We start from the raw sequence: 19,773 nt of genomic DNA, 5'->3' as shown, positions 1-19,773 counted from the left end.
GTTGCAAGAATTATAGGATTGATGAGGTAAATATTCTGATTATACCCTTGATATTGATTCTTCACGTGTATAGAGATAGAGCTGGTAAAAATATACTTGTTCGTTCTGAAGCCAAAATGGTGCTTCATCAGTTATGATACGAGATAAGGATTTTATAAATATATACATTTTATTTGAGAATAATAAACAGACCAAGTGCATACAGGTAGATCCAGTGAGTCAGATTGGTATCATGTTTTAAACGGATTTACAACACGCTGTTGAGGAGGGGCAAACATTAAAATGAGGACATACAGTTTTTTTGTTAAAGGAGGAAGAGATATTGAGTTTATATCTGCTGTAATCGAGAAGGGTTGCTTTGTATTAATCTATCCCATTTAAAACGTAGTTTAAGATGATGGGTATGCTTCAGCATTGTCATCAGTTTGAACAACCACTGATGTGTACAGAGGCAATACCAGTGGGTTTTTATTTTGTGTAATCGAGGGTTCAGTGACACAAAGACGTAACTCCATATTTTACCAAAATGAGTATTTGAAATAAAAATGTTCAGAAAAATGTGGGCTTTCCAGGAACCACAGAGACTTAACTCCGCCCAACACCTCATTATACTAGTGAAGCAAAGACTAAACTCATTAAGGCCTAAGTGTTCAGTGACGCGTAAACCACTTTTTCTCAAAATGGCCAGATTGGAGTTACGTCTTTGTGTTACTAACCTCTCGTGTTGTCACGATGCAATTAGATCTAGGGTGATATAATTAAGCAAATACAAGGGTGGTGTGCTCTAGTTATTCCAGCTAGGTGGTAACATAAAATATGAGAATAACTCTGGTTTAAGCATAAGCCAAAGTTGCTGACTGGTTACTCAATATATCCGGAGAGATATCCGGAGATACCATTCACATCAAAGTAACGCATGTGCTTTCTTTGTTATATTGCATTGTCATTGCGGTATAGCATTATACTAACCAATTGCAATCAAAGCAAGCAAACTATGAGTGTTTAACCTTGCGTCCACAAACATATATAATTCTATTGGCATGCAATTACAATACCAATGACTATATGTGAATCATCTACAGAAGTGCAAACGATCTGGACATACCTGTACCTGTGTTTACTTTAGGAACGGACAACCAGGAAGACCTGCAGAGAATTATATTAAGGGAGATCTAGAGAGAACAAGTCAAGATGGCGACTAAATCTGTTGCTTTGTGCCTGCTGAGTGTAATGGTTTTTGTATTAAACCGTGTAGACAGTAGGGGATTGAAACAAGCCAACATAAACACCGTGCCTGAACTTAACATCAACTTCTATGCCGGGAGGTGGTATGAGGTAAGTTTTCTTTCAAAGGAATATTTGAGGCTGTGGATATTATACATTCCGCCATTTTCTCTTTCGATGCATGAGCCTTCGGTTGATATTATCATGAGTTCGCTTGTCTGCAACAGTTCTCTCAATCACCCCCCCCCCCCCAATTCTCCCCAATCTCTCTCTCTCTCTCTCTCTCTCTCTCTATATATATATATATATATATATATATATACCTCTCACTCATCTTCTTTCACTCTCCCTCTCTCTCATCTTCTTTCACTCTCCCCTCTCACCTCCTTCATCATCTACTTTAATCAGTTCACAGTAACACCCTTCATTTCACCTTCGTGGTCTATGAATACGACACTTATCAGTAAAAGGAATAATCATCATTATATCACATATGTTTTATCATTTCATAATATCGCGGCAGATACTCAGTTTGTATTGCAGTATTTATATATGAAAATATACGTAGGCCTATGCCAAGATGATATTCATGTCGGACACACCTGAAGATATATTATGTAAACATTTATGCCGAAGAGAAAGTCAAAACTGAATTATTGTCATCTACATACTCGAAAAATTAAGTTCAACATATTCACCTACTAATAGTGTCAGTAATCTACCAATGAATATTAAACTACTAAAAGGACGCTAAACAAAAAAGGGGGAACGGAGTATCTCACTGCCCCTTTCAATACATTGATTTTGCAGGATTCAATTCATTCCGAACATGAACATCATTTTAATGAAACAATAACCTTGGCCGAGCCAATCTGCAGTTTTTTCTTCACGAGATGTCTTTACACTTTATATCTGTCTTTCATTCTTCTCGTGTCCCTCTTCTAGTAAAGACCATCTCTGACAGTTCTACTGCTTCCCAGCAATAACCTGTGCTAAAGCACAGTTGTTCGCCAAGCGGACAAATTCAACATCTAAATTTGATTCAATTATAAGTTTTGAGTCGAATTACAAGATAAATCTATAAGCAGACTTAGCAGAGCAATCAAAATAATGTACTGACACAAATTTGGTCTCAAAAATGTGATTTTAAGGATATTGCGTTGACTGAACGTATGACTGAACGTACTTGACCTATATTTGTAATTCTTCTCATCATACAGATGTTCTCCGATCTGATAGTGAAGGAAACATTCGAAAGGAATTCTTATTGCACAACGGCTACTTGTGAGTAAAATTCGAAATTTAAAGAGTTCGGCTTTAGACAGTATCTTTGACAAGGTGATTTGTCCACGTTAGTCCCTCTCGACCCGTACATACTCAGTGCCTATCCTATAGGTAAATGTACTGTTGCCAAAAAAGTTGGAATGATTTTTTAATTTTTTTTTTTAAACCTCTTTTCATGAAGTAAATGTGAGAATATGTTTTCTCCTTGATAAAAATTATTTATATCTTCTCAGAACTTTATTGAGTAATTATAGATATTTATACAAATTGATCCGAGAATATAGGTTTATTTATCAAGAATAAACTACATGTATATTGTCACAATTATTTCATGAAAAGATGTGAGGAAAAAAAATTCCACTGTATGGGCAACAGTACAGTGTATATACTGTGAATATAACCCCAACCAGTCACCCCCCCCCCCCCCACACACACCAATATCTATTAGAGATCAACAATGAATGATTATCGAATCCCACTACATAACAGTCGTACACCAAATCTATTCAGTTCACGTTGACCTTTGTATAACCGGTAAACGTTATGAAACAAATAGCATTCAACAATGGAAACCCGTTCTTCTGCTTTCATAATTCAGCAGCATGATTCGATGCAATTGTATTGTATCTTCACGAGCCAAAGTTATGAAATGAAAAGTAAAAAAATCCTTGGGTGTCTCGTTCTGATGTAAGGCAGGGGCAAATGGCAGATAATATGATGACGTATTACTATCAAAACTGTTTACTAAAGATTATATCGTTTAACGAATATATATATTCTCTGATTGATTTATTTACTCCGTCCAATATTAACTTGAGAAGCAAGTACATATTTATTAATGAATTAACATAACAAAATGTAAAAAAGGTTGTGTAAAAGACAAAATAGAAATATTGGAGAACTGAACATGATAGCAGGACATTGTTGACCTCAATATAATAATGAAGTGGAGGGGCATGCAAAAGAAAGCAATGTTTGTATGGCGCAAGCCCCAAAACTAAGTTACATGATATTAATTTTCTATGACTGGGTAGCTAGGCTATTGCAGTCAAGTCAACATAGCAAATTTTAAAGAATATAATTTAGGTTACGACACATATTCCCATCTTTCTGTTGGGAACTTTACCCCCCCCCCCCCCCCCTCTCTCTCTCTCTCCTTCTCTCTCTCTCTCTCTCTCTCTCTCTCTCTTTCTCTTTCTCTCTCGGTTTCTCTCTCGGTTTCTCTCTCGGTTTCTCTCTCTCTCTCTCTCTCTCATTCATCCTCTCCCTACGACTCCCTCTCTCTCTCTCTCTCTCTTTCGTTTTCCTCTCTATCTCATCTCTCTCCCTCCCTCAGTGGCGGATCCAGACCCCCCCCCCCCCCCACTGAGCGACTTTTCAGCCGGCGCGATTTTCAAATTTTCGGGAGCAAAACAAACAAAAAAGTTGGGCCCCCTCCCCTAAGAAATCCTGGATCCGCGCCTGCCCTCCCTCATCTATGACTCGTATAGAATTTCGGAATTTCATACAATTAATCAGATATAATCTAATTAAAATTCGATTTCTCTGTCTCAATTAATCTTTTTTAACATATAGATGGGAAAATTAGCGAAACCAACGTGACTGTCTTCAACTCCGGTCGTAAGGGCTCCCCTACGGGCCCAGCCAGCGAGATCTCCGGCTACGCCTATGTCGCTGACCCAGCCCAACCGGGTCAACTCAAGCTTCAGTTAACTGGTACCCCTCTCGGGGACTGTAAGTTCATTGGTTAATTTTGCACTATATTTATGATTTTTGTTTATTTTATGAATACCTTGTAATCTTTCATACAAAAACTGGATGTGTTTGTTTGTTTTTTCGTTAGACTTTGCTAATTTTTGTTCACCTCTACTTCACATTCCTCCGCCCTAGACGTGTCTTTGATATCTTCTGTTATCGCTCCTAGCTACCTCCAGATACCTCTTATTACCACACACTTATGATGCTTTTCTTTTTTTAATATCCCAATTATCCTATTTACCCTGTACGTGAATTTCTTCAGTTAATCATCTAGATTTTAGAGGTTTTAGATAGTCCAGTTAACATAAATCTTATACGTATACGTGTATATAATGGGAGCCCCCAGTGGCGGATCCAGAGGGGTCCCTCCCCCCCCCCCCCCCCCCCCCCTGGGAAAAAAACGTGTTCAAATTTCACGTTAATTTTACCTTTTTTGGAGATGCCCCCCCCCCCCCTGGCGCTCAAAGGGGGGGGGGTGCGATTTTTCAAATTTTCGAGGGCCCAAAAAAAAATAGTGGTCACTAGTCTCGAGACTGCACTGTGCCACTCGACTTCGTCTCGGGCATAGTCAAGTTTCGAGATCCCCTTGGGCGATAGTTTTAATCGTGCCCCTTACAGCAGTCAATAATCATATCCCACATACCAATAATATTTTATACTCCTTTTTCGGATCTTTTCAGATTGGGTGATCGAGCTCGGGCCCGTCGAAGATAATGAATACCAGTATGCCGTGGTCACCGAGCCACTGATGTTACAGCTCTTCATCCTGGCCAGAGACCCTCAGGTGTTCCGCCAAAAGTACCGGGACCAGGTCCTAGAATTTGTCCAGAAAGCCGGATTTAATAAATTCTGGAACAAGCCCAAAGAGACGGTCCAGGTTCCGGGTTGTATCTATCCACCTCCTCCCTCTGGAAAAGTATTTTTTAGAATTTAATTCAATATGATTTCTCGGATTTTCTCGGACTTTCTCGGAAATTGTTGGATTTAATTCGCGATGATTATGTTAATTAATATTATGGAAAGCCATATTTTGCCATAGAATCAAAGGCAAAGGATTTTCCAGCAAATTTAGAGAAATGATATGCCCATATAGGCCAGCAATATATATGAGCTGTCAGAATGTAGAACATTGTGACAACATGTTTAAAGATCGATAGGCAGTATAGAATATACATGTAGTAATATATTTTTCATGACACTGAAATGTGGACATGGTAAGTTTAATGTAGATGGAACTACACATTTATTTTGTAATTCTTCTCTTTCTGTTATTATCATTTTTTTTTTTTTAAACTCATGTGCCTCCCAATAAATATGCATATATCTCAAATTACCTAGACCTGTCAAGTCTCATTTATCAGCCTCTCACCCCCTCTACGATCTTCTCGTTTCCTCCATTTTGTTTAAATATGTCAACTCTGCAAATAAGAGCTATGATCGCTCATTGCAGACATCTCTTTCTTAATAATGCTTGGCCAACCCGTGTCTGGAAGGACGAGGGGAAGGACGAGCTCCCCGACCCCCACCCCCCCCCCCCCCCCCCCCCCACAGATTTCCGACTAAGAAAGAAGCTCATCAAGTAAGGATATTTTCTCAAACATTCTCTGCTCGGTCTCACTAAATGATATAAAGCTAAACTTCATATGTGAAAGTAATCGCAACCTTGGCTCACAAATCTCTTTAAAAGTTTTTTTGTTTAAACGACAGAGAAGACGAGAGGGCTGTAATTACGTTAAGAATTGAAATAATCTGAAGTACCCACAAACATTACAATCAATAAATCATTTTACAAATATAATAATGCATGTCTACACTGTGTAAAAAGAAAAGAAGAAAAGACAAGACCCATTTTTGGCTCCCTTGCTTAACTTTCTGGAGATATGGAGTACCAGTTACCGATGTTACAAAATACATCTCAAAATCAAAAACATAAATTTAACACCCACCCCCCCCCCCTTTCTTTTTTCTCTCTCTCTCTCTCTCTCTCTCTCTCTCTCTCTCTCTCTCTCTCTTTCTCTCTAACTCCACTCTTGATGAATGAATAATACTCTTTCTCCTCTCCTCCTTCATTCCAACCTCCTTTCATCTCATCACTTGATCATCTACACTTTCACGTATGGTTGCCCTCAATGTAATTACAGATATACAATCACATCTAATGCACTCTACAAAAATATATAAACTCAAGAAACTATGTGCATTTCATAGTAGGTACATGTTTTATTTACAGCAATTTACAAGCCATGACAAAATGATCTCTTTAACACGATGATGTTAGAAATCGAGCCTCTTCAATGTTATACTAGCTGATTCAGGTTATTGAATACATTGAAAATGAAGAAATGGGGGAACTGTTTGTTATGTGGCAATAATTAGTGATCAATAATTTTCAATCAATCAATTGATTAATCATGCTTTCATCGTAAAAAGAAATGATTCACAATACTTTTGTTTACAGTCCACTGTTTACATTCAGTTTCAAAGTACACAGGCCTTGCAAATTTTTTGTTTTGATGTAAAAGAACAAATTTTGAATCACACATTTCTGGTCCTACATTGAAAGGTTCATTACAATTAATTGTATAACTGTTCACTGATTAAGTTAGTACCAATTACTACTAAAAACCGAGCTGTTAGTAATCATGATTATCAGCAATGATGCTTGAAACAAAATGGATTGCAATGAATTCTATATATTTATTTAATCAAATAATGATACTACAGGTGCCAACATGAAATACAAACATTACCATGCTTCGAAACGCCATGCTTTTGGCATGTATACATTATGTGTTACAGTTAATCATAATTAATGCCTGGGGCACTGAACAGACTCGTGTCATACATATTCTATATGGAATGTTAATCAGGATAAATCATCGTTCAATTTTATTTACTGGGAACAAACGGCAACTTGATTTCTACAATTATGAACAGCATAAATGACTGACCTCTGTTGTTGTACTCGTTAAAGGACATGTATAAATCTATTTTTAATAAGAAAATTGCATTTTATTTTGCTTTATTGTCAACAAAATGAAGCATGTACATCGCAAAAGAAATCGGTAGCTGATCCAGTCATTTTTCTTTAATTACATACAGGTGCAAAACTTTTCAAGAAAAGAAAGGGGGTTGCAAAAGCAGCATTTAATTATTGTGAAAATGATAAGTTATTAAATCTTTCCCAGCAATTGTTCCTTGTAGTTTACTGTCATCGTCAGAATTTTATTGAGTCTTGAATATTCCATTCTCACAGCCATTTGCAATGTATTCACGAAATCTCTCCTTTATACTCCATTCATATCAACGAAGGACAAAAGACTAAACAAAGCATTTCATTACCCCCGAATGGCCCAGATTTAGTCCTTCAGTGGTAGGCTTAAAGTCATTCTAGCTAGAGTGACCAATAGTCTGATACAATTTAGATAAATAACATAACATGCACATATATAATGTTCTGAGCTGTACACATATTACTTTATTCTCTATCTACTGTATTTACACTATTTCGAGGGTTCAGTCACACAAAGACGTAACTCCATATTTTGCCAAAATGAGTATGTGATATCAAAATGTTCAGAAAAATGTGGGCTTCCAGGAAACACAAAGACTAACTCCAACCCAACACCCCATTGAAGTCAATGGCTAGTGAAACATAGACTTAACTCCTTATTAATTCCCAAGTGCTCAGTGACACATAAACCACTTTTTCTCAAAATGGCCAAAATGGAGTAACGTCTTTGTGTCACTGGCCCCTCGATTTCTAAAATGTGAAAGGGGGCTCATTTAGCCTCCTGTATTGGCAAGAAATGTTGATAGTACCCCCTTGTGACGTCCACCATGAGCTCCTGTGTGCACTCCGGTAGTTCACCCGATACCGCACCTACAAAGCAAGGTGAAGGAAAAGGAAACAGGTGAACCTCATGCAAAGCTTTACTTTCCAGTCATTAAACAATAATCATAATATAATATATCCATTTATACTACACTGCACTATGACACCGCTACAATTAAATCCTTCTATGTCACAATTTTCAATAATAGGTCCATTTGTATTGCGCACCTACTACCGGGATATATATACCTATATACTCTACTGCACCTAATACAAGTATTGTTATTATTACCCTGGCTGTAGCTGAGCTGCAATAATAAGACGCTAAAGCAATGAAATAATTTCTTCCTACTGGGTTCCCATTTACTTCACCTGGGTGGAGAGTGGCAAGTGTAGATTTACGTTTTTCTAAAGGAAATTAGTGCCTTGACGGGACTTGTGATCCATGGTTCAGTGACACAACCACTAGACCACGACACCTCTACCAATTGTCAATTGTCATAATAAATTTAATTTCGAGTGTTACATTTCAACTTCAAAAATTCCTTTTTTTTTCTACTGTGAAATAGGGTGCACTATAAGTCACATAGAAATAAACTTCAAAAGATGTATAATGTACCCATTTTAGCATTTTTAAAAAGAAAAAATACCCATTCTTAGTACTATTTTTTTAAAATAATTATTTAAACAAAAATTTTCTAGGGACCTTATATCATAATGTGACTTGTGCGTGATATATAAGACCGAAATGGTATAAAAGATCAGAAGTCATTAACAAACCTGGGTTTCCGGACACCACTGTGAAGGGTGGGACAACGGTCTCTGGGGCCAGGTAGGTATTATCAGCTATTGCACAGCAGTCCTTTAAGACACATCTCCTTCCCTGCAATCAAAGTAAAACACAACCATCAACAACATGAGCAACTACATGTAGGCTATCTGGGGAGTGTTTCACAAAGACTAAGATCGACTTTAGGTTGGACTTAACTATGGCAGGCCATTCATGCCACTAGTTGCTCTCACCATTCGTCTCTCAAGGGACGTCACAAATCTACAGAATTTAAATTTTGTGATAGTACATTGTTGAAGAAAGAAGGCTACTTACATTGTAAACGTAAATTATATTCAAGACTTTTTTTCTTTAACAATGGGTAGAGCATACAGTGGCATGAACAGCCTGCCATAGTTAAGTCCAACTTAAAATCGATCTTAGTCTTTGTGAAACCTTTCCCTGGCTTGGTCAGGTGAGGTTTGTCTGTTAGGGGGCAAGTGACAGTTTAACCAACGCTACAAATAACTTGCCAGAAGAAAAATGAAAATCAATGACTGACAATCATTCAAGATAAATTAAAAGGCCTTGATAAAATACTGAGAAATGGTTTAGGGTTGGACCATTAGGGCGCCGCTCAGTGGCGACCACCACTGGATTTGTTCTCCCCATCTTTTGGATTATTTGTTACTATTTTGTCTTATTTTGTGAGTGCATTTTGACCTTCATCATGTTTTCCATAACTGTGAGATTAGCCATGGCTACCTTTTGGATATTTTTGATCCTCGCATCGGTGTTTTTGACTGGTTCTGCCCTGAAAGTCGAACACCAACTGAATAGCCTTGTATACACACGGACTGAGATACTCAACCTACGCGGCGCCACGGGGGATGCTCGACCCCTCGGATATGAGGACTTTCCACCCGAGATCAAACCACGTAAGAGAGGTAAGAGGGGCGGAATAAGGACAAGGCTGAGAAAGAGAGGAACAAAACCGGCCCTCCCTTCAATAATATTGGGGAATGTACGCTCGTTGCCTAATAAGATGGAAGAACTTGAAACACTTTCTAGATACATGAACGAATACCGAGATTCTTGTCTATTAGCATTTACAGAAACATGGTTGAAAGAAAGCATTCCCGACAATGTTATTGATATTCCACATTTTGATGTAGTAAGAGGAGACAGAACAGAACAGTCAGGGAAAAGCAAAGGAGGAGGCGTATGTCTATATATCAACCAAAAGTGGTGTAATAATTGGGATGTCAAGGATGTCGTTTGTCTGCCCAATATTGAACTCATTACAGTGGGACTCCGACCTTTCTATCTTCCCCGTGAATTTCCCCAGATATTCATTACTGTGGTCTACATTCACCCCCGTGCTGATGTTGAAATTGCCAGTGAATTACTAGCTGCTAAAGTAAATCATCATGCTTCGTTGTCCCCTGATGCCCCTACATTCATAATGGGTGACTTTAACCAATGTCACTTGAATGGTGTACTTCCCACGTTTGAACAATATATTGACATACCAACAAGAAATGGAGCTACCCTAGATAAGTGCTATGGTAACATTCCTAAAGCATACGTTGGAAAACCGTGTCATCGTCTAGGAAAGTCCGATCACCAAAATATCCGCTTACTACCGGCTTACAAGCAAAAGTTGAAAAGAAGCCGGCCCGTCACTAAGCAACGGTACGCGTGGACTGATGACTCAACGGAGGAACTCCGAGCAGCCTTTGACTGTACGGACTGGGATCTATTGTTCAACTCAGCGAGCTCACTAGACGAAGCCACTGATGCTATCACAAGTTATGTCAAGTTTTGTGTCGACTCGATTATACCCCTTAAAACGTTTAAAATGTTTCCCAACAATAAGCCATGGGTTACAAAGGAACTCCGGGACCTGCTGAAGGTAAAGAATGGTGCACTCATCAACGGTAACAAGACGCGTGTCAAAGAGGTACAAAGGGAAATTAAACGCTTAGTTGACTCTTGTAAAATGTCTTATAAAAACAAGCTCGAAAATAACTTTCGAAATAACAAACCTGCTGCTGCCTGGAAAACGATGGAGGTGATTACTGGGTATAAACCAAAGCCCAAGACTCTGGGATTTGACATAACACAGGACTTTGTCGATGAACTGAATGACTTCTATTGTAGATATGATAAAAAGTTTACAGTTGAAAATGACGTAATTGCACTCAGACTAAGGCAAATGTTAAGTGAATCTGAAAATGTAATTTGTATCTCTGAACATGATGTTAGGCGATGTTTTGGGGCACTTAAAACTAATAAAGCCCCAGGGCCTGACGGTATCTGTAACAAAGTACTCAAGCTTTGTAGGGATCAGTTAGCCGGGGTATTTAATGAACTTTTCAACCATTCACTGGAAAAGGGACATATCCCGACTCTTTGGAAAACATCCCTGATAAAACCAATTCCTAAAGGGAAGAAAGTGAAGGAACTTAATGACCTTCGACCCATTTCACTCACTTGTAGTGTTATGAAATGTTTCGAAAAGATCATGATGAAGTACCTTCTTGAATACACTTCCCCCTACATTGACCCCATGCAGTTTGCATACAGATGTAAGAGAGGAGTTGACGATGCAGTACTAACATACCTACATAAGGTATATGCCCATTTAGACAAGGCTAAGACCTATGTAAGATCCACTTTCGTGGATTTTTCTAGTGCCTTCAACACTATTATCCCCCACCTTCTGATAAACAAACTCATTGATATGGAAGTCCCTCCCCAGTTAAGTCTGTGGATACAGAGTTTTTTAAGTGACAGACCACAGAGAGTGGTCTTAGGTAACGCCTTATCCTGTCCAAGAATTGTAAATACAGGGGCGCCCCAGGGCTGTGTCATCTCCCCCGCGCTCTTCTCCCTCTACACAAGTGACTGTCTATGTAATGTAGGAGAGTGCAGTATCATCAAATATGCGGATGATACTGTAATCACAGGTTATCTTTCTGAAGACGTAGACCCATACGTTAAGGTTATAGATGAGTTTGTTAAATGGTGCAATGACCACTTCCTAATACTAAACGTAACTAAAACAAAAGAGATCATAATTGATTTTCGCCGAAACCCCTTCGATCATACCCCGATTTTGATAAATGATACTCCTGTAGAACAAGTTACAGAGTACAGGTATTTAGGTACTACTATCTCAAAGTCACTTGATTGGACTAAGAACATTGTAGACATCCAAAAGAAAGCCAACCAGAGACTATACTTTATTAGGGTAATGAAAAACTTAAGAGTAGATAGTAAGTTGATAGAACTGTTCTTTAAGTCCCTAATTCAGAGTGTCCTAACCTTCAACCTAATTTGCTATTATGCAAACGCTAAAATTGCTGCCAAGAAACTACTCGAACGTCCCAGAAAGGCAGCAAAACGTATCACAGGAGCCGATCTAACATCCATAGAAGATCTGTATCAGAAAAATGCCCTTTCTAAAGTAAAACAAATAATGCATGACCCCTCGCACCCACTGAATGAGCACTTCAATTATAACAGATCTGGCATACGCCTGTGCACACCACGAACCCAACGTGCACGTTTCCGAAGATCCTTTATCCCCGACTCCATTCATCTTTTCAATTCCAAAGCAAAACGTGTTTGATTACTATGAACCTACCATGTAATGTATCAATATAAATGTATATGCCATGAATACTGCATCCAACTATTTACTAACGTTTGAGCCAGTAACTACAACTTATGTGTCATCAATAAACTTAACAATAATAACGATGCTGGTATTAATTATACTATTGAAAATGGTAATCAATAATAATAATAATAATAATAATAATAATAATAATAATAATAATAATAATAATAATAATTCATGTATTTATTATCATTTTAAGATTTAATATGGAATAATCAATGAATATTAAATAATTTAGCTTCATATTTTGTAAAATGGAATCTGATATTATCTCTTCAACCACCATACTGCCATATATACAGTGGCTTACTCACATATTATCTCATTCTTTATGTATGCTTATCATAATGTTCATGTTTATCACTGTCTTGTAATATTTCATGTATATATTTGTATTGTAATACTCTGTAACCAGTGGAAAACAAATTTCCTGTAAAGGACAATAAATTCTTATACTTATACTTATGTCTTTAGAAATTCTAGTCTGTACATCTGGGCCACGTCTTACAAGGAGTTGATATCGCAACTATGTAAATAAGAGATAGCAGACTGCAAACTTGCGATTAATTTGTATTAATCGTAAAGTCTTTGTAAGACAGGGCCCTGAAGAATGAGGTGGTGGCTGGTGAGGGGGGGGGGGGGGACTTCTAATCTCATTTCCAAGTTAATCTTCAATTAAGTATTTCTTCGGTTTCTCCTACTTGTAAACCTGCAGTGGATGTTCATGCTCATGTCCATATATGGCGTGTTAAACAGCATCGATTTTAAATAGGCTTTTAATTACATAAGCATAATGTGCTTCAAATCACTATATCATGTATCATATAAAACACTGATTAGTATGCACAGGACCTTCATTGTGAACATATACCTTTTTTCATCGCCATTAGCCATTTTATTTACATGAAGGAAAAAAAAACAATTTCTCATGTCATGTGTGAAGGTTCTATACATGTACATGAATGATAGCACAGAGACAGTGGTACATTTAACATGCAAGTCCAGTAATCATTCAACATTTCTATTCCCTTGAATACCTAGCTCAACCTATTGATCTATACAAAAAACATGAGCAAGTACTTACAATGACACAATTCTTTCCTATGTGTACATATGAGCCAACTTGAGCAGCATTGACTATACAATCTTCATCAATGAACACATGATCTCCTATATGAAGAGGGAAGAACGCCACCCTGAAATAAAAAAACAAAATTTAAATTACCAGGTAAACAAAATGAGGCATTGGATTAACATATTTAGTGACCAAATCTTAGGTTTTGGTTCAATTGTTATTCCCGTAATCAAACATTACTAGATTTAAATGAAAAATTATTACATTTTGGGAAAAAACATGAGAGTTCATCTTCTGTGAAACTATGTCCACCACATGGTAAAGTCCGGTAGGTTATACTGAAATGAATAACCATCTATATTGGATGCTCAAAATTTTAATTTTTTTTTTTTTTTAAGAGTGTTGTATCACAATGGACATCACATAGAAATTATTATAAGATTGGTCAATAAACATTTTGGTAATAAAATATTATGAAACTGTTCTTTTGCATGACAGAATATGTTTCAAAAATAGACAAAGGGAAGAATAATCAAGTTGCAAGTGTGACTATTTGAAGGTGAGGATTGTTAAGAAGCATGGACATACAATTGATCCATTTAATACAAGTACAGTCAAACCTGCTATAGTGAACACCTGTCTACAAAGACCACATTTTTTGTTTCCCTTGAAAATGGCTTCTTATTGAAACATTTACTAAAGGAACCTGTCTACAAAGACCACTTGTTGTGTTTCCCTTGGGCGGTCGCTATAGACAGGTTTAACTATATATGACTTGATTAAGCTCTCTTTCATAAATCATCTTACCCTTTGCTGAATTTCTTGAACGGTGGTCTGACGACCGTCCTGGAGCTGATCACACAGTGTCTGCCGATACGAACATTAGCTAGGTCACCGCGGATAATACACTCCGAATGGATGATGGACTGCAAACAAATATGAATTGGTTACTTTAATATAGCATGGTATCACATGGGTATTAGATTTGCTTACCCTAAGGTATCACAAATGTATTAGATAAAAAATATAACACTTTCAATCAATAAGAGCTTTAAAAAAACTACAATTAACTATAATAATATAATGTATTTTGCACAATGTAAGACTGAAGAATATTTTAAAAATTCTGGAATCTGGAGTACTGTTAACTTTTCTTTAAAACAATATTTTCAAAATAACATACTAAAAATTGAATATATTGATTTTATTGTTTTTTTAATGAATCAAGATCTTTGATTTGTGAATTTCAGCCCTGGATTGAGCACACCCAATTATCTATCAAGTATTCCACCTGCTATTCCACATCGCTACTACTGATGCCACTAATACTAATAGTCCAAGATGCTGTCACTCGATCAAGCCAATTGCATGTGTAATATTGAATTTCAGCCAGCTCTGCAATCTTTATTTATATCCACATTTAGAAGTCAGAAAATGAAGGTTTGGCAAAGGCACGCTCTGCCCAGTTCACTACTATTGGGATAATATTTAAAAAAATGATTTAGTTTTGATTTCTTACCTTTCCATTCAATACAATGTTCTGACTTCCACATAGCACAGACTGCTTGCTCACTTTGTTGCCAGATGCCTAGAAAAAAGAAGAAAAAAGAAGAAAAAAGAAGAAAAAAAAGAAAGTATAATCTGGAATCTCTCACCCCCCCCCCTTTTGTTGTTGGGGGGGGATCTCAAGAGGTAGCTACATGTATGTAAAATTTGAGTATTAGACAATAATATTATTATAATGAATAATTTAACACTTGAATAACAATGTCAATGGGTTATTCCATGTCAAATCACCCAATGGTTTTAACCCGACCATTTTTGATTTTGATGAAACTTAGTGTACTTGTTGAGTGTGATCTCACAGCACCAAATACCAAATTTTAGGTCAAACGGGTGAGGGGTTTTGGAGATACGGCCCACCAAATTTGGGGATTTTTTCAAAAATGGGCCTACCTTTGAACCCTTGTATCTCGGGACCTAATGGGTCAATCTTCACAAAATTTGTATTGTTGGAAAGGGTATTCAATAAGGATTCCAAATCTGCCGCTATTCTGAAGATTTGTACATGTTAGGGTACTTTGACCTCTTGACCTCAGATTTGACCTTGAAATTGACCTTGTGGATCATGTAATTTTGACAACATTTTTCATGAAATGTAATCTCTGACATGTTCACTGAAACATATAAAAGTTTCAGAGATATAATATTTTTTGTTTAGGAGCAATAAGGATTGAAAGTATTCATGCTCACAGATATTTATTCACAATAAACCCTATTATAATGTATACAATACATGCAATATGCACAGTACAACATACATCTTCCACATGCTTTTTTGTTTTAGGCATATCCATCCTAAATGTCGGTAGTACTTGAATAGAAATAAAATGACAAGTTCATATAGGCCTAAAGGGTTAACAGGATGTATGGCTTTAGGCCTCTGAGTCGGTTCTAGGATAATTACCCCCTGGAAAATTAACCCTCAGGAAATGTCCCCCCCCCCCCTGAGGACAATTACCCCCCAAGGACTATCACACCCAGCAGAGGATTATTACCCCCCCCCCCAGAAAATTACCTCCTAGGACAATCTGTCCTCCCCCCGAGGACAATTATCCCCCGGACAATTTCCCCCTAGGACAATTACCCCCCCCCCCCCCCCCCCGGGGAAATTACCCCTCAAGAATAATATACCCCCCAAAAAAATTTTGCTTTGAATAAAACACCTTTTTATCAGGATGGACTTCCCCTTTAAAGAATAGAGGGGGGGGGGGGGGTAATTGTCCTTAGAGGGTAATTGTCCTTAGAGGGTAGTTTTCAGGGGGGGAATTTTCCAGGGGGTAATTATCCTAGAACCGACTCAGAGGTCTCAAGCCATACATCCTGTTAACCCTTTAGGCCTATATGTTCTTGTCATTTTATTTCTATTCAAGTACTGCTGACATTTAGGATGGATATGACTAAAACAAAAAAGCATATGGAAGATGTATGTTGTACTGTGCATATTGCATGTATTATAATAGGGTTTATAGTGAATATCTGTGAGCATGGATACTTTCAATCCTTATTGCTCCTAAACAAAACATATTATATCTCTGAAACTTTTATATGTTTTAGTGAACATGTCAGAGATTACATTTCATGAAAAATGTTGTCAAAGTTACATGATCCACAAGGTCAATTTCAAGGTCAAATCTGAGGTCAAGAGGTCAAAGTACACCAACATGTACGAATCTTCAAAATGGCGGCAGATTTGGAATCCTTATTGAATACCCTTTCTAACAATATAAATTTTGTGAAGATTGACCCATTAGGTCCCGAGATACAAGGGTTCAAAGGTAGGCCCGCCACCCCCATTTTTGAAAAAATCTCAATATTTGGTGGGCCGTATCTCCCAAACCCCTCACCCGATTTACCTAAAATTTGGGATTTGGTGCTGTGAGATCACACTCAACAAGTTCACTAAGTTTCATCAAAATCAAAAATGGTTGGGTTAAGATTTTCAGATTTTTTGGGTGATTTGACATGGAATGACCCCAATCAATCATTAGATTTTTAAACCAAAATGAGTTGTTGGTATTCAATAAACAAAAATAATAAATAATTCACTAGATTTATAATGCATAAATTAACAATGAATAAAAATTGATGATTACAATTAATGATAATTCATAATTCAATAATTCATTACAAACAAAGTATCATTCATTCAATTACACCATCTAAAGTCTACGGATACTTTTGTTTTCAACTTGTTGCCGTCAATATTGTTGTTGACGTCATTTCGCACAAAATTCTTGTAAGTTATGCTTTGTGGATGTAAGAAGAAATACAATCATAGCTTACTATTATTAGTTGGTATTTTTTTTATGAAGAAGAATGGTGATTTTTGTGAATGATTGATGTTTTTGACGTAGGGTAGCCGCGCCGGTAGCGACTCAGCACAATGCGCGCAGAAGACAGACTGATGGAAACCATACCAACATAAACTCCTACGCGTGGGACAGCGCAAAATATTTACAGAGCATACGCCCAGTAAAACTACGTTTTCATACATATATAACGGGCTGCGAGTGTATAAAGATAACAAATTGATACTTGTGACTTACAGTTTCTATATATTCTGCTTTAATGTAGAATGAGTCCTGCAATTCCATGACAAAATTGTGATTTTCCTCCTTCAAATTCACTCAATTTTCAGTTCTTCTACAGTTCGCTTTTCTCACTCGCCAGAGGGCGTCATACAATTACAAGTAATAGGGCGCTTTAGTAACGAGACGGAAGGCAAAGAGGACGGGAGAATTCACTCAACCGAGATCAAATAATGTATGCAGTTCGGATTCTGTCTATTGAAATACTATTATTCTTATCAGGTGAATGAAATAATTTGTATTGAGGCACTTCACAAAGACTTATGCATTAAATTTGGTTACATTACGAAAATGACGGAAGGCAAAGACGAGGGTAACCGAGCAAAAAAATCAATCTGCGCATGTGCGAACCAGAATTGTCTCCGTCTTGTTGATTTTCACGACCTGTCTCAGCCATAATAGCGTTCGTTCCCTAAACTCGACGGAAGAGTTGTATCGCCGTACAATAGACCATTTTCGTAATGTAACCAAATTAAATGCATACGTCTCTGTGAAGTGCCTCAATACAAATTATTTCATTCACCTGATACGAATAATAGTATTTCAATAGACAGAATCTTAACTGCATACATTATTTGATCTCGGTTGAGTGATTTCTCCCGTCCTCTTTGCCTTCCGTCTCGTTACTAAAGCACCCTAATGTCTATTTTTCTACGCTATCTATAGATCTATCAATCCATCCATTTATATATCTATACTAATCGGTATCTATCTATCTATCTATTTATCTATCTATCTGTCGAATTTAGTATCGATTATTTATCATTCTCATTCATTCTCATTGCTACAAACAAAATTTAATATAATTTATGATTTACTCCCTGATCGTTCATATTATAACTTATTTATATGACTCTAATCCTTACCAGTCAAGGTGGACTTCTGCTCTTAATTTCAATACCCTCTTCCTTCATTCCTCGCTACTTTCTTTCGCGTTCCCCATCTTTCCTCTTTACTTGTTTACCTATCAAAAGCATCTATCCATCTATGTCTACCTATATATAATTATCTTTCTATAAACATCAATCTGTTTGTACATCTGTCTGTCTATCTACAGTATCTATCTATATAGGTCTATCAATATATATAATTATCTTTCTACATATCAATCTTTTTGTCCATCTGTCTGTGTATCTATCTATCCATCCATCTATCTATGTCTATCTAGGCCTATATATAATTATCTGTCTACATATCAATCCGTTTGTACATCTGTCTGTCTGTCTATATTTATCTATCCATCTATCTATCTAGGTCTGTCTATATATATATATATATAATTATCTTTCTACATATCAATCTGTTTGTCCATCTGTCTGTGTATCTATCTATCCATCCATCTATCTATGTCTATCTATAGGCCTATATAATACATATCAATCTGTTTGTACATCTGTCTGTTTTATCTATCTAATGGTATGATTAGTATCTATAGCTATCTATCTATCCATCCATCTATCTATCTATATGTCTATCTATAAATGTATCCATTTGTCTGTTTGTCTATCTGTATACATGTACATGTATATCTTTATTCATCTGTGCTGTACTGACACTACATCTATTATCAGCTACTGCATTGATCATGCCATGATTACCGGCAATCGAAAAACCATTGGAATGAATAGAGTAACAATTGTATCATTGAGTTTTCTTTTAAATATGTTTAATGTTAACAAATATATAAAATAATTAAATAACATTCATTCTTGATATAAAACGCAATAATAATGTTTCATCTACTGTAATCATATTATAGTATTTGATTTTATATTCATTTTATTTCTGCGTTTTTTTCCATATATAATAGCTGAATAACAAAGAACATAATTATAAACGTAATATACAAACATTAACAACTTCATGTAAAATAAATTTGTTGAAACATATATACATATAATAACGAAACTGAATATTTCTATAAATATATCATTACAAATGTTAAGTATTATCCGAACTATCTGTGGAAAAAGTGCAAGCTACCGCCAT

General features: G+C 36.7%; 2 protein-coding genes across 2 annotated transcripts; one reads left to right on the top strand and one right to left on the bottom strand.

Moving 5' to 3' along the window:
- The first annotated feature begins 877 nt into the window (after window positions 1-877).
- LOC577003 lies at window positions 878-5,599 on the top strand. The gene is made up of 4 exons (XM_794845.5): window positions 878-1,335; window positions 2,445-2,508; window positions 4,084-4,242; window positions 4,947-5,599. The coding sequence occupies exons 1-4, from the start codon at window positions 1,192-1,194 to the stop codon at window positions 5,198-5,200; spliced, it is 621 nt and encodes a 206-aa protein (XP_799938.3). The 5' UTR covers window positions 878-1,191; the 3' UTR covers window positions 5,201-5,599.
- Window positions 5,600-7,919: 2,320 nt separating this feature from the next.
- On the bottom strand, window positions 7,920-17,873 carry LOC752555 (dynactin subunit 5). Its single transcript, XM_030984287.1, has 6 exons — window positions 17,743-17,873; window positions 15,153-15,221; window positions 14,441-14,559; window positions 13,643-13,754; window positions 8,882-8,984; window positions 7,920-8,149 (listed from the first exon to the last, which is right to left on the bottom strand). Exons 1-6 carry the CDS (start codon window positions 17,788-17,790, stop codon window positions 8,049-8,051), a joined length of 552 nt encoding a protein of 183 aa, XP_030840147.1. The 5' UTR covers window positions 17,791-17,873; the 3' UTR covers window positions 7,920-8,048.
- Window positions 17,874-19,773: the final 1,900 nt, after the last annotated feature.

The sequence above is a fragment of the Strongylocentrotus purpuratus genome, unplaced genomic scaffold (assembly GCF_000002235.5).
Source record: "Strongylocentrotus purpuratus isolate Spur 01 unplaced genomic scaffold, Spur_5.0 spur5_scaffold_14, whole genome shotgun sequence".
In the NCBI taxonomy this organism is placed as follows: Eukaryota; Metazoa; Echinodermata; class Echinoidea; order Camarodonta; family Strongylocentrotidae; genus Strongylocentrotus; species Strongylocentrotus purpuratus.
The sequence above is the reverse complement of the archived record's forward strand: the minus strand, read 5'-3'. Positions and strand labels throughout refer to the sequence as shown.

Excerpts from the sequence above, each read along its gene's own strand:
- LOC752555 (XM_030984287.1), bottom strand. The coding sequence starts at position 17,790 with ATGGAATTGCAGGACTCATTCTACATTAAAGCAGAATATATAGAAACT. Across the intron at positions 15,222-17,742 it reads AAGCAGAATATATAGAAACT|GCATCTGGCAACAAAGTGAG; the intron begins GTAAGTCACAAG and ends TCTTTTTTCTAG. Across the intron at positions 8,985-13,642 it reads TAGGAAAGAATTGTGTCATT|GGAAGGAGATGTGTCTTAAA; the intron begins GTAAGTACTTGC and ends CTTTGATTGCAG.
- LOC577003 (XM_794845.5), top strand. The coding sequence starts at position 1,192 with ATGGCGACTAAATCTGTTGCTTTGTGCCTGCTGAGTGTAATGGTTTTT. Across the intron at positions 1,336-2,444 it reads ATGCCGGGAGGTGGTATGAG|ATGTTCTCCGATCTGATAGT; the intron begins GTAAGTTTTCTT and ends CTCATCATACAG. Across the intron at positions 2,509-4,083 it reads TTATTGCACAACGGCTACTT|ATGGGAAAATTAGCGAAACC; the intron begins GTGAGTAAAATT and ends TTTAACATATAG.